We start from the raw sequence: 12,493 nt of genomic DNA, 5'->3' as shown, positions 1-12,493 counted from the left end.
ATACATAGCATGAGAATTCAAATTGCTTTGGACCTCTGAGGACGCTTTTCTTTCTTGTCAGTTCGGTGACAATTTAACATCATTAAAAAAACCTTTTATCCAGCATTTTCGGTTATCATCAGGTGAGTTGTTCAGAGTATATAGTCCTTCACAGATTGGAAATGAAGTCCTAAAGTCTAATTCATGACATTTCTAAAAGGCAACAGTGACAAAGCAGAGGCAGGAAATCTAGACTGCACTTCTATTTTGTCAAGCAACGTGAAAGTGGTGAGGAGTAGAAAGCTAGAATGGCTGAGGTTTCCTTTGGCAATGGGCAGGTGACTTTATCAAGAAACTTGTCAGCTGCTACTAACAGAGACCAGGATGGAAGTTACTTCTTTTCCAGTAACAGAAATCCAGAGAAGGCAGTCAAGAGCCAGCTTATAGTGACTCTACAATGTCATCAGTAATATTATGTGTCCAGCTTTGCCTCTATAAAGATACCCTATGGCCCAAGTAGGCTGCAATCATATCTACACTTTTGTCAGAAAGTAGAAGGGGGTTAAGTCCAAAAAGGGCACATGCTAGTTGTCTGTCAGTCTGACGAAGCTTGCCCAGCCAACCTCTGCCCACCTTCCGTCTGGCAATCCATAGCTCCAGGGAGGCTAGAAGTTTAATCTTTTAGCTAATCCCGTTGCTGTTGGGAGAACTGGAGAATCCCGGATCCATGATAAGCAAATAGTAGTCTCTGCCACAGAACCTAAACATTTTCACTGTCTGAGACTCTTCATCAAGGGAGACTGAAATCAAGATGATAATTTTCCAGAAAAAAATTCCTAACGAATGTGGGAGAGAATAAGGTCAAAAGCACAGGTGGACACATCTTCAATGGAGACTGAATGGAACAAAAGGAGAAGAAAGACCACCGTGCAGGTATGGGGTGGTAAGACTAGAAGCCACGGGGATTCCTTGTAGCATGCAAGTTACAAGGTCCTATGGAGGTCACGGAGTTGTGGTGGGAGGGGGTCGGCGTGCAGAAAGCAGAAAGCCTGGACCATCTGCTGTATGCATATAAACAGTATCAAAAATGCATGTTGAAAGCCCCATGTCAAAAACGTTATATTTATGAGTAACAACCGGTTTCCATAAGCAGGACAAAATCATTTCATAGGAACAGGTTTCTAAAGTAGGCAACACAGTCACAACGCATTTGGCCTGTCACACTTGAAAAGCATTTTGTCAAAATCTGGCCTCGTTACATAAGAAAACTGAATCTAAAGTTGGAGGTAACGAATGACAAAAAAAATTTAGGCACCAGTGACAGAGGACACCCTTAACCTTTCTTTCGTAACTTTCCTAAAGTGCCTGTTCTATGCAGTACAATTTTTCTGAAGTACTTGTGAGCCTCCCACCCTGGAAGCTGTGTGGCAGATCCCTGCTAAAGCAATGCTCTGTAACCTTGGGGACTGAGGGTATAAATTTAGGCTTGCAATGAGATAGGCGTATACAGCTCACCTACATCCTTTCCTTTCCCTAGAAATAAGGAAAATAAGGGAAAGTCAATTATATTTAATTATACAGTCTTAACTCTACTTCACTTCTCCCAATTATCACCCCAACCTTCCAGAACCATTTCTGACCAATCACTTAAGAAAGGGCTACCTAGCATTTACTTAACCCCCTTTCCCATAATCCTTTCCTCTGAACACTGGAAGACAGACTCTAGGTCTCCTCCTTGTTTGCTCTCCCTGAGCACTGTATGTTTCTGCTGTGGAATTAGATGAACTCAGTGCTTAAGCATCAAACTGTATCACCTCTGTCACATCACAAATGCTCCACACGAAATAGAAAATAAGTATTATGGCAGGGTCTCCCAAAATTAACTAACTTACAGAAATCTGCAGGTCAAGTTTTACATCAGAATACTGATTTTAAGAGAGAGAGATTCCTATTTAAATCAAGTTCAGTCAGCAGGACCAAATGGCTGCCTGGGACCTCGGTGCCCTGTGGCCAGCCAGGGCTCACCAGCCACATCCAGAGGCACCCGAGTGAGCGCTGAGCTCACACTCAGCCCAGCAGGAAGGCAAGATGATGAGGCAGTTTTCATACTTATACAGATAAAACTGGCAAAATGAATAGTGAGAACTATATCCTGAATGGGCTCCTGTTTTCCATCATGGTAGACAAAGCCCCCCAGTCTGCTCAAGCACTGTTGTCTCAAGAGCTGCTGTGCACTGCAGTTCTCAGGCAAAGGCAGTACTCAAGGTTTCCATCTTCATTCTTCCCACAGCATTTCATTTTAATGTCAGCTAACAACAGAAAATCAAAGAAGGCAGCTCTCCCACAAAACCCACAGAACTAGCATGCAAGTGACAGAACTGACCATATGTGTATCAACCTGCAATTAAAAGTTTACAAAAAAATCCTTCAAAGAAAAATGTTACACAGAGTACATTTTTAAAAGCAGTGCTGGCTCTCGTGTGTAGAAAAACAAATATTTACTAACACAGACACTTCTCACAGGTAAAGTGGGTCATAGCTGTTTGTTACTCTTTGAATTACAGCAAAAATAAATTTTGTAATATAACCTGAAGGAACTCCAAGCCCTCTCTAATTCATATTTTTAAGATTCAAACCCACATTAAATACTATACCATTCAACATAAACATTAGGGGATATTTCCCCAATTTCCTGTTAATGTCAATTTGAGAAGAAGTGTTAAGTGCTAAGAGGATTCTAGTTCCAAAAATACCTTGATGCTTTCTACTAATTAAGATACAGCTTATGTGTTTATTATCTGCTTATAAAAAAAGAATTTAAGGTGGCTTTTTACCATATCTCAACAGTCTGAGACAAAAACTATTCTGACTAGGAAAAAACACTTAACCAAAAATGGCAATAAACTGTAATCTTTCAGTTACTGCTTCGAAAAGACAAGATTTTATAAAAATCACTGCCTATTTCTCCTAATCAGGACCAATACTAAGATTTTTCCCATCAATCACTCCTCTAATCATTCTGTTGCCATCCTTACAAAATAAAAATAAATGATAATGTAACTACAAGGTTTAGTTTACAATTTTTCCACTGTAAACTTAGCCACATTATTTAAAAAACACCACATTCCCTCTTATGTAGTTGTATGTGGACAAATGGTGAACAGACAGTTTTATTGCTTAAAATATAAGTGAGGAAAACAGAGACATCTGCCATACCAATAGCTGATTTTTATTTTTTTTAAGGAAAGGTTATTAATTTAAAAAGTGAGTTCTAAGAAACATAATAGGACTCCCAGCAATGATGATTTCTGAGATCTATGAGATGTGAAACATAATTATAAAAAGACTAAAAGCCAAAAAGCATTTTTACTTTTTCTTTTTTAAAAAAATCCAGAGGATTTGTCACATGAAGGAAGTCTGGCACATTACCGAGGCCAGAGTCTTAGTCATCCTCAGAATCACTATCCCTTCTTGTGGGGATGGAGCACCGCACCGAGGATAGCAAAGCGTCTTCAATTGGTTTCTTAGGGTTTTCCTCCAAGTCTGTCTTGATTGCTCCAGACTCTGACAGTTTCCACTCCAACTCTATGTGATAAAGAAAAACCAAATTACCTAAGACAGTCAGCATAGGACCCTAACCCTCAAGCCCATTAAGCCAATTTTTTTAAAACAGAAACTATGCAGTAACATTTGATGATAATTTTAGTGCTATAATTATAAGGTATCTAGAAGGAAAGCAAAAAATCAGACCTTTAAGAAGGAAAATAAAATACTTAACACTTTTTCAGAAGAGGAGATCAAATGAGATACTATATATATATTTGAATTATGGCAACTAAAATAAAAAACAAAGACTAAACCTATCTTATGACTACAGTTTCTTGACTTGCAAACAACTTCCCAGGGAAGATCAGGATGAAACATTTAAAGGAAATACTTTTCACACCCCTGCTGGCAATCCAACCATTAAATCTAATTTTAGCTAACACAAGGAAATTCTTGGGCCTCATGTCCAGCATGAGTCAAAGGATAAATGTATGATGACATCCTAGAACTTATGCATTTGCACTAAGTAATAAAGACAGTACCAAGAAAATAAAGAACCAGTGACTAAAGCCTTGGTTCCTGTATGTCACTCTCAATCAATGAACTCCACATGGGTGTGAGACCATGTGAAGAGAAATCAAGGGATGTCTTTTCGACTGCAGAAAAGACTCCAGGCAGAACTAAGGACTACATGAGACATTCTACAGTGAATAGTTTAAGTGAATAGTTTAAGTAATACTCTGCTAATTAGGCACCTCCAATAAGATGTGACAACCAATTTTATTTAAACCATATTAATTTAAAGTTCTTCATGGAGACCAATGACACCAGTATTTAAAGTTCTCAGTACTCGGTTGAATGTTATGAAAATTCAACAAATTTCTTAAAAAGAAAAAGAAAAGAAAGAAAGAGAAAAACCTTAATTCCGATTCTTGACTCAAGAATATATTTAGATCCACCATTCACATGTATCGGTTTACGTATTAATGTTATTGTCCACTTACACGCAGTAATCATTATTTTATAAGTTCACTAATCCTCAGATAAGACTTTCTAGAGATAAAGACAGGACCTCCTATCCTACAACCATCTTTCCCCTCATGGTACATTCAAAAGAGCAGAGTAAGATGCAAACATATACTTCATTTGAAATGCAGTATTCCAGGTGCCTGGGTGGCTCAGTGGGTTAAAGCCTCTGCCTTCAGCTCAGGTCATGATCTCAGGGTCTGGGATCAAGCCCCAGGTCTGGCTCTCTGCTTCGCAGGGATCCTGCTCCCCCCCCACCCCCCCCCCCCCCCCTCCCCCCTGCCTACTTGTGGTCCCTCCCTCTGTGTTAAATAAAAAAATAAAATCTTAAAAAAAAAAAAAAGCAGTATTCCTTTGAACACTGGAATAATATATAACTGTTATAACGTGTGTTTCTCTATGTGCACAGATGTGAATACTTATCCCAGGTGAGTATCTTATGTAGTTATATAAAACAGTATTTAAAGTCGTATTTTAATACATGTTTTTAAAGAATAGCTGGACATATTATTTCAATAATGAGTGACTTAGAAGGATGCCATGGGCCTCAGGTTCTCTCTTTCATGTTATATGTGTGTACATATTTTGACACTCCATGTAACAGGTAAAAAGGAATAAAACAACACATCCTTCAGGAATAAAAGAATACATCCTTCAGGTGTTAAGAGGCAGAACTCAAACTTTTAATTTAATTTAAAAGCTACTAAGATATTCAACTGAGAAAATATTCCCATAGGGGTGCGTGTGTGTATATATATATATATAAGTAGTCCCTCTCTCTCTCTCTATATATATATATGTATACATACAAACACATATATATATATATACATATATATATGTGTGTATATATATATAAATAACCATCAAAGTATGTTTGTATGAATTTTTTTCCTTTTTTTTAAAAGATTTTATTTATGGGGAGGGGCAGATTGAGAGGAAGAAACAGACTTCCCCATTGAACTGGGAGCCCGATGTGGGGCTCAATCCCAGGACCCCAGGATCCTGACCTGAGCCAAAGGCAGACGCCTAACCAACTGAGCCACCAAGAAGCCCTATTCATGTGAATCAAGCAAAAAACGAATGTTGAGATCTTGAACTATAACTCAAAATGTATCCAACTACAGGGACAAAGAAAATATATTAAAAATATATTAGACATTAGTATTAAATATACATACTTTAAAATCCAGTGTGCCTTCTTTTAACAGAATTATTAGAGCCCAGTTATAACTGCCCCCAATGATTCCTTTAATGAGAGATCAAATGTGCTTCTTGGCTTTTAGCAGACAGTAGCATGGGGCAAAGGTGATTTTCACAAATCATCACAACACACGTCTTTTTAACAGAATCATCCCCTCATCATCTCTAACACACACTTGTCATTGCTCACGTGCCCTGGACCATTTCAAAGAGGCCCTTACCATCTATTGTCAGGTTCATGCCACCAAACACCAGAGGTCCAATAAATTGAGCCTTGATATCACCTTCAAGGTACACAAATATTGTAGGCAGATTCCTATCAGGATAATTGGGTATGCAGGTTGTTGAAATGGCTTTAATAAATTTGACATCAGGAAACTTCCTGGCAAGTCCACTGAAGTGCTGATTTATGAGGGCACAGAGGGGAATGCTGTAAAACAGAAATGGGAAAACAATGGTGAGAGAGGAACTCTGTAAAACAGAAACAGAAGCAACTATGATTCTGCATTGATACAGGGCAATGCTCAACTACCCTTCTACCTCAGTAAACCCTCGTAATAGCTTCACAAGTGATTCTGCTATTCCATCCAGGATGAATTAACATTTTTTAAAAAAACTTTGTAATATATTCAGGGAAAATGAAGAACTCAAAATCCAAAATCCAATCTAACTTGACTCAGTAAGTCAGAAAAACAGCTTCAATGTAAAAGAGAATTGTTTTGCTCATCTATATGAGAGAATATTCAAGATTCAAAAGGTGTGAAAAAGGTCAGAAAGCACTTCCTACTCTAAAAAGACTTCTACAAGAAATAAAAATAAAAAAATAAAAATAACTTCTACACAAGTACAGTAGGAGAATACGGCTGGAGCTGAGAAGCAGTTGAGGGCCACTGCATCACTTGCCTAGAACAATTATTACAAAGGTCACCCCTGACATCTATGAGAATGATTCACTACATGGAATTTTGAAATGCCAGTTTCTCTAGAAGGATAAATAAGGAATTCTTTTTCAGTAAAAGCAATCTCCATTGCTACAATATAACAAAGGCATTCTTTTTAGTCACAACTATTAATTTTAAAGCCTGAAGACAAAAATTAGGTATTAGGTTGGGGCAAATCAGTAACAAAGCACATCACTAGTAAAAAACAAAACAACACAAAACAACAAACCTCCAATGTGGATTAACATTTAAGGACGGTGCATAAGATCAGCTCACCCTTGTTTGTAAAGGTGCAAGATTACCCACAAGCCGTTGCCAGCCTTGGTAACTTCTTGAACATAATCTTTTCCTGAGATCTCCAAAACTTCTCCAAATTTATTCTTCAGTTGAGTTGCTTTCCATTCAGCCAGTCTTTGCTGCCTGCACAGCACAAAGAGGGGAGAAACCTCTTACATGTACACCCTATACATACACACACACCTTTCAGACAGCAACCTTTATAAATATCCAGGTTTACTTACTTGGCATGTGGCAAAAGTCTAAGATGAGTTCACCGAGATCTGCAATATTACTACTTAAATATGGTGCTTTCTGATAGTTATCTAGGTCAGAAAATTAACTTTTCAAAAGACACATTTTAGTGCCACACTAAAAACCAAAGAGTCCCTCTGCAGGGCACTAACCTGTACATTTCAATAGCACGTTCATCTTCCTCATTAAATTCATCTTCATTATCCTCCAGCTCTTCCAAAGTCATATCTTCATATGTTTTCACTGAATGTGGTTAAGTTAGCAAAAAACAAAAAATGTAAAAGATGAACAAACTTGCATTTTGTTCTCCCTCCTTTATTTTTCTCCTAAAGATGTGCATGCAACACCAAGCCAAAATAAAACTCATTCACCAAAACCAAAAATAAAAAATACTGAAGGTCTTACACTAGTAAGAAAGAACTTGAGGGTATTTTAAAAAGATAAAACCATGTTGACCAAATGCAGCAAGACTGACCCTCCCAGTGCCATACCTATTAAGGATATGAACGAGAAGTTTCCCAAGTTTATAAAACAAGAGAGTTGTATTTGCCCTAACTCACCTGGTTTGCTCTTCAAACACATATACCATGGACTGCTGTAGTAACAGTTCTATCTCTAAGGACAGGGGTGTCCCCAACAGACCCCTCCTAGAGTTACAAGGATTATTGTCTTGGGTGTTCTCTTGTGAGAGGTAGACAGCTCTTTTAACCAACAGCTATAAAATCTCGACTTGGTTTTTATTGCCATAAGTATTCTTGTTTCTTGACGTCAAATCAGATTTTGCCTCCCAACCCCAATTCTATCACTATACAAACTGCTCTTTGCAAGGTCAACAATGACCTCCACTTCCTAACTGATGAGCAGCACTGATCCAACCTAGCATTGCCTCCTCTTTGAAAGATGGTCCTCCTCTGGCTTCCGGGATAGGATGCCTTCTCTCTTCCTACCTCTATGGCTGCTCCTCCTTTGAACCTTTGCTGATTTGACTCCTTTTTTATCCTTTTGCCGCCTTTTTAAAAATCTATGCCCACTCCTTTGGTGATAGCATCTCATGCGATCTTTATGCCTCCAGCCCATATTTCTCTTATTTAGAGAAAAACATAGCCAACTGCCTACTTGCCATCTCTACTTGACTAATAAAAATTTCAGTGTTTCTATGTCCCAAATAGAGTGCCTGAGCCTAGCTCCAAACTGCTGTTCACCAAGCCTTCATCATCTCGGCTGGTGGTAATGCATTCCCTTCAGGCTGCTCAAGCCCAAAGCCTGACAGGCATCCTTCACTTACTTTTCCTCACACCTCTCACAGGATCCACCAGCAAATCCTGTGGTCCTACCTTCATATTATTTCCAGATCTGACCACTACTCACCCCTTCCACCAACCCCATGCAGGCTGGCTAAGCCAGTGGTAGCTCTTGCCTAAATTACTGCAGCAGTTTCCAGACTAATCTCCCTACTTCCTGACTTGCTCCCCATCTTCCATACTTGGAAAGGGAGGGTGCTGTCAACATGTCAATCCTCTGTTCAAACCTCTAGTGACTTCCACCCGACTAGACATAAAAGCCAAAGTCTGTTAAAGAAACAAGGTCCTCAGTGGTTTGACCCTTAGTTGCCTCTCTGAACTTATTGTTCCTTCCTAGTCATACTGGCTTCCTGGCTGGTTCTCCAACATGCTCTTCACTCACTTAAGTAGCTCAGTTCAACTCCCTCACATCTACTCAAATGTCAATCCTAGTGAGGCTCTGTCTGACTCTCAAATTATACTCACCCTTCCTCCACCCTTTCCAGGCCATTTCCCTGCCTTATTTTCCTATATTTACTTATGTATTATTTATTGCTTGTCTCTCTCACTAGACTATAAGTCCCATAAGGACAGGGATTTTTGTCTGGCCTATACATAGCTAAAGCCCCAAAGCTTAGCATAACACCTGACAGACAGTCACCTTTCAATCAACATTCACTGCATAAATGCTTTCTAGTGAACCCAACTCTAAATTGCTCCAACATGTAGGAAGACAAAAGTACTTGTCCCTGTGATCAACGGGGCATGAAGTCAAGACTAAGAAATATTTTCTTCAGGATTATCATGTGCTCATCTGACACAGACAAGAAATTGTGAAAATTCTACAGTCCAGGAAGTTGAAGGTTAGAGACTGCCTGTGACTCCCTTGAGGTCCCAGAAATAGTGCCCATCCCAGCACTCCAGTCCCTGTTCCCAATTCCTGCTCAGAGCATCCTTCTACCAAAGCAGTTAGAGGCTTAGAAAGTTGTTTCTTAACCCAAAGAGAAACAAACCTTAAAGAATATAAGCAATCTTACCAATTGACTGCTGAAGGACTCGCTGTTCTTCTTCTTCTGCCTCCTTTTCCAAATCTTTCAAACTTTCCTTTGAGGGCAAGATGCCCTTTTTGCGTAAGATATCATTCCACTCAGTATCTGCATTGGGGTCCTAGTGGAAGTAGACCAAGAATACTCTGAGTGCCAAGTCCACTATGAAGGGTGCCATGTTGGGGAAAGGGTTGAATGGGAAAGTTGGTAGGCAGAGGAATGCAAACCAAATTATTCTGTGGCCTATTTCTGAGAAAGCGTCAGAAGATCCACAGCCCCTATTCTTTTCCTGTTCTCCACTCCACATCACCCTCCCCACATTGGACACACACCCAAGAACATAGTCTTGGCTAAAAATCGGGATATAATGTGCAAATCGGCATCAATGCTCACAGCAAGGCTCTAACCTGGCTTCTATTCGATGTTTATGAATGACTCAGATTGATTCATTCAACAGATGCTAAGTACTTATGGCAAGTGCAATGTTCAACAGGCTGCTGACCTAGAGAGTTACAAGGGGCCTTCATTCCAAGGATAGGCAGGGATATTCTCTCGGAAGTGGACATTTTATCATCACTGGAAGCCAAAAAGGAACCAGATGTGAGGAATGAGAACCTAAGAAATTACTTTCAAGGCAAAGTGACCAGCAAGTACAAAGGGTCCAAGAGCAGAGACAGGAGTATCTCAAAGTTCTAAGTGACTGCAGTACAATCAGGAGAGCCTGAAGCTAGCCTGACAAATTCTCTAATGGTCCAAACCTGAGAAAGAGAACTGAGACCCTGTGGGACAGCTCTCAATGTCTAACACGTACTGAATACTGGACGCTGGGCACTCTTTGAAGCCCTATACCTGTACCTACTTAGTTAAACCTCACAACCAAGGAGAGACTTGACATTTATGAAGACAGTGCCATCCTAGAACAAGTCAAATTTACCAGGATCAAATGTCAGAAGGATAAATGTCAAAGTGGGCTCTCGCTCCCAAAGCCAGCTAGCCAAACTGGTTTTGCATGGCTTGACAGGAACCCTACTAATGGACCTGGTTTGGAATAAGAAATCAAGGAGCCCTGTGGAAAGGGCACTAGGACAGCCAGGCTCCAGCCCAAACTCCATGTCACTGTCTTGCTGAGATATATCAAAAGAAAACGAACAGAATCCTTTCAACAGGGTGCTCAGGGAAGACCTCTGCAGAGATGACATTTCAAAGCAGGGTCCTGAAATATAGAGAATACAAAGGAGGCCAGGGCAGCCCTGGGGCTTCCTCTTCACCATTTAAGAGTGCCTAGCTTCAAAAAAAAAAAAAAAAAAAAAAAGAGTGCCTAGCTTCTGGCAGACAGACTGTATTTGTAGATGCTTATCCTCTCCAGCTGTCAATGCCTTAATACTCCAAGCAAAGGTCCACTAACTCCGTTTCTCATTGGCCACTTAGCCAGAGACGATTTAATCAGAATTCTGGACTATAGTGAGGTCTGGAAAGCAGCAGAATGACTTTGACAGAGGGTCCTCTGACAATGACAGAATTTAGCTGTCACAAATTTTTGTTAATTACCATGATGTCTTCATTTTCTTTCACTTTTAGTCCAATTCCATTAGAAAATCCCTGATACCAAAAAAGGGGGACAGGGGCGCCTGGGTGGCTCAGTGGGTTAAAGTCTCTGCCTTCGGCTCAGGTCATGATCCCAGGGTCCTGAGATGGAGCCCCGCCTCGGGCTCTCTGCTTAGCAGGGAGCCTGCTTCCTCCTCTCTCTCTCTCTCTCTCTCTCTCTCTGCCTGCCTCTCTGCCTACTTGTGATCTCTGTCTGCCAAATAAATAAAATCTTTTAAAAAAGGGAGGGGGACAAAATTAGGGGATTTCGTTTTACCTATTTTAAGACAGAAAGTAACTAAGGAGAGGGACCCTAGGAATGAGCTTAGGGAGCCACAGAATCGGAGACAGAGTACACCTCTACCTGAACATCAATGTTGGGGGTTAAAGCATTCAACTAAACCCTCACCCCGCTCTAAGTGTGGTCAGGAACACAGGTTCCGCCACTGTTCCACGTTCTGGCACGTCCAGGCGGGACCCCTCCCTTCTTCAAGCCTCAGCTTCCATAGCCACAACGTGCCCATAACACACCTGCCTAGGAGCTAAGATAATTAAGGAACAGGAAGTAAATCTATCAGGTGGGATGCTGCGAGTCCTTCACAGACTTCACGGGATCCGACCATAAGAACAGGCGGCCGCCAAAGACAGATTTGCCGGGTGAGACACACAGCGGTGGGGAGACCCAGCCCGCAGGTCCTGGCCGGACCACGCCCGCCCTCTCGCACGGCGCCTGCGCTGGGCCTAGACTCGCGTGGTATTTTGCGTGCCGGTGGCGCCCGGCGCTTAGCAGTCCCAGCCCAGATGGTCCGTCGCTGCCACAGACCCAGCGGGGTCTGCGGTGGACTCCGGAGCTCGGACCCCCAGGTTCTTTACCTGCATCTTGTCTAAAATCGCTCAACCCAGGCCTCAGCAGCGGCCCCGCCCCTCAGCTCTCTTCCGCGCACGCACGCAGCCGTCACCCCGCCTCTTCTCCCAGCCCAGCCTTCGCCCCGCCCTCTAAGAGTGAGCAGGGCGGAGCCAGGGAGTAAGTGAGGCCGCTGAACCTGTGCCCACTCAAGAAACCCGTCAGAAGCTGTGCGCATGCGCATTGGGGTGCCTCCTGGGTTGGCGTCGCTGGCTTCACGTGACCCGGAGCCAATTCTCTGTACTACCTTATTAGGGCAAGTCTCCGTGATTGAAAAGGTGGAACTGGATGGAGGACGCTCTCGGCACCGTGAGCCATGTCCTGCCTCAGACGCATTCCTAGTAAACCAGGGCCTGGCTCAAGAAGTCTCAAATAGAAATGTGTTTCAGTGATCCAGTGTTATAATTTTAAAAGATGCAGGGTCATCATTTACTCGCTATCATTTCAGCGTCT

At 41.5% G+C, this 12,493-nt stretch overlaps 1 protein-coding gene across 1 annotated transcript; it reads right to left on the bottom strand.

The window, feature by feature from the left end:
* Nucleotides 1–3,187: 3,187 nt before the first annotated feature.
* On the bottom strand, nt 3,188–12,118 carry PDCL3 (phosducin like 3). Its single transcript, XM_059407852.1, has 6 exons — nt 12,010–12,118; nt 9,544–9,673; nt 7,379–7,469; nt 6,972–7,115; nt 5,976–6,184; nt 3,188–3,564 (listed from the first exon to the last, which is right to left on the bottom strand). The coding sequence occupies exons 1-6, from the start codon at nt 12,013–12,015 to the stop codon at nt 3,422–3,424; spliced, it is 723 nt and encodes a 240-aa protein (XP_059263835.1). The 5' UTR covers nt 12,016–12,118; the 3' UTR covers nt 3,188–3,421.
* Nucleotides 12,119–12,493: the final 375 nt, after the last annotated feature.

This window comes from Mustela nigripes, chromosome 7 (genome assembly GCF_022355385.1).
Source record: "Mustela nigripes isolate SB6536 chromosome 7, MUSNIG.SB6536, whole genome shotgun sequence".
Taxonomy (NCBI): Eukaryota; Metazoa; Chordata; class Mammalia; order Carnivora; family Mustelidae; genus Mustela; species Mustela nigripes.
The sequence above is the reverse complement of the archived record's forward strand: the minus strand, read 5'-3'. Positions and strand labels throughout refer to the sequence as shown.

Excerpts from the sequence above, each read along its gene's own strand:
- PDCL3 (XM_059407852.1), bottom strand. Across the intron at positions 7,470-9,543 it reads AGTCCTTCAGCAGTCAATTG|TGAAAACATATGAAGATATG; the intron begins GTAAGATTGCTT and ends AACCACATTCAG. Across the intron at positions 7,116-7,378 it reads CGTGCTATTGAAATGTACAG|GCAGCAAAGACTGGCTGAAT; the intron begins GTTAGTGCCCTG and ends TGTGCTGTGCAG.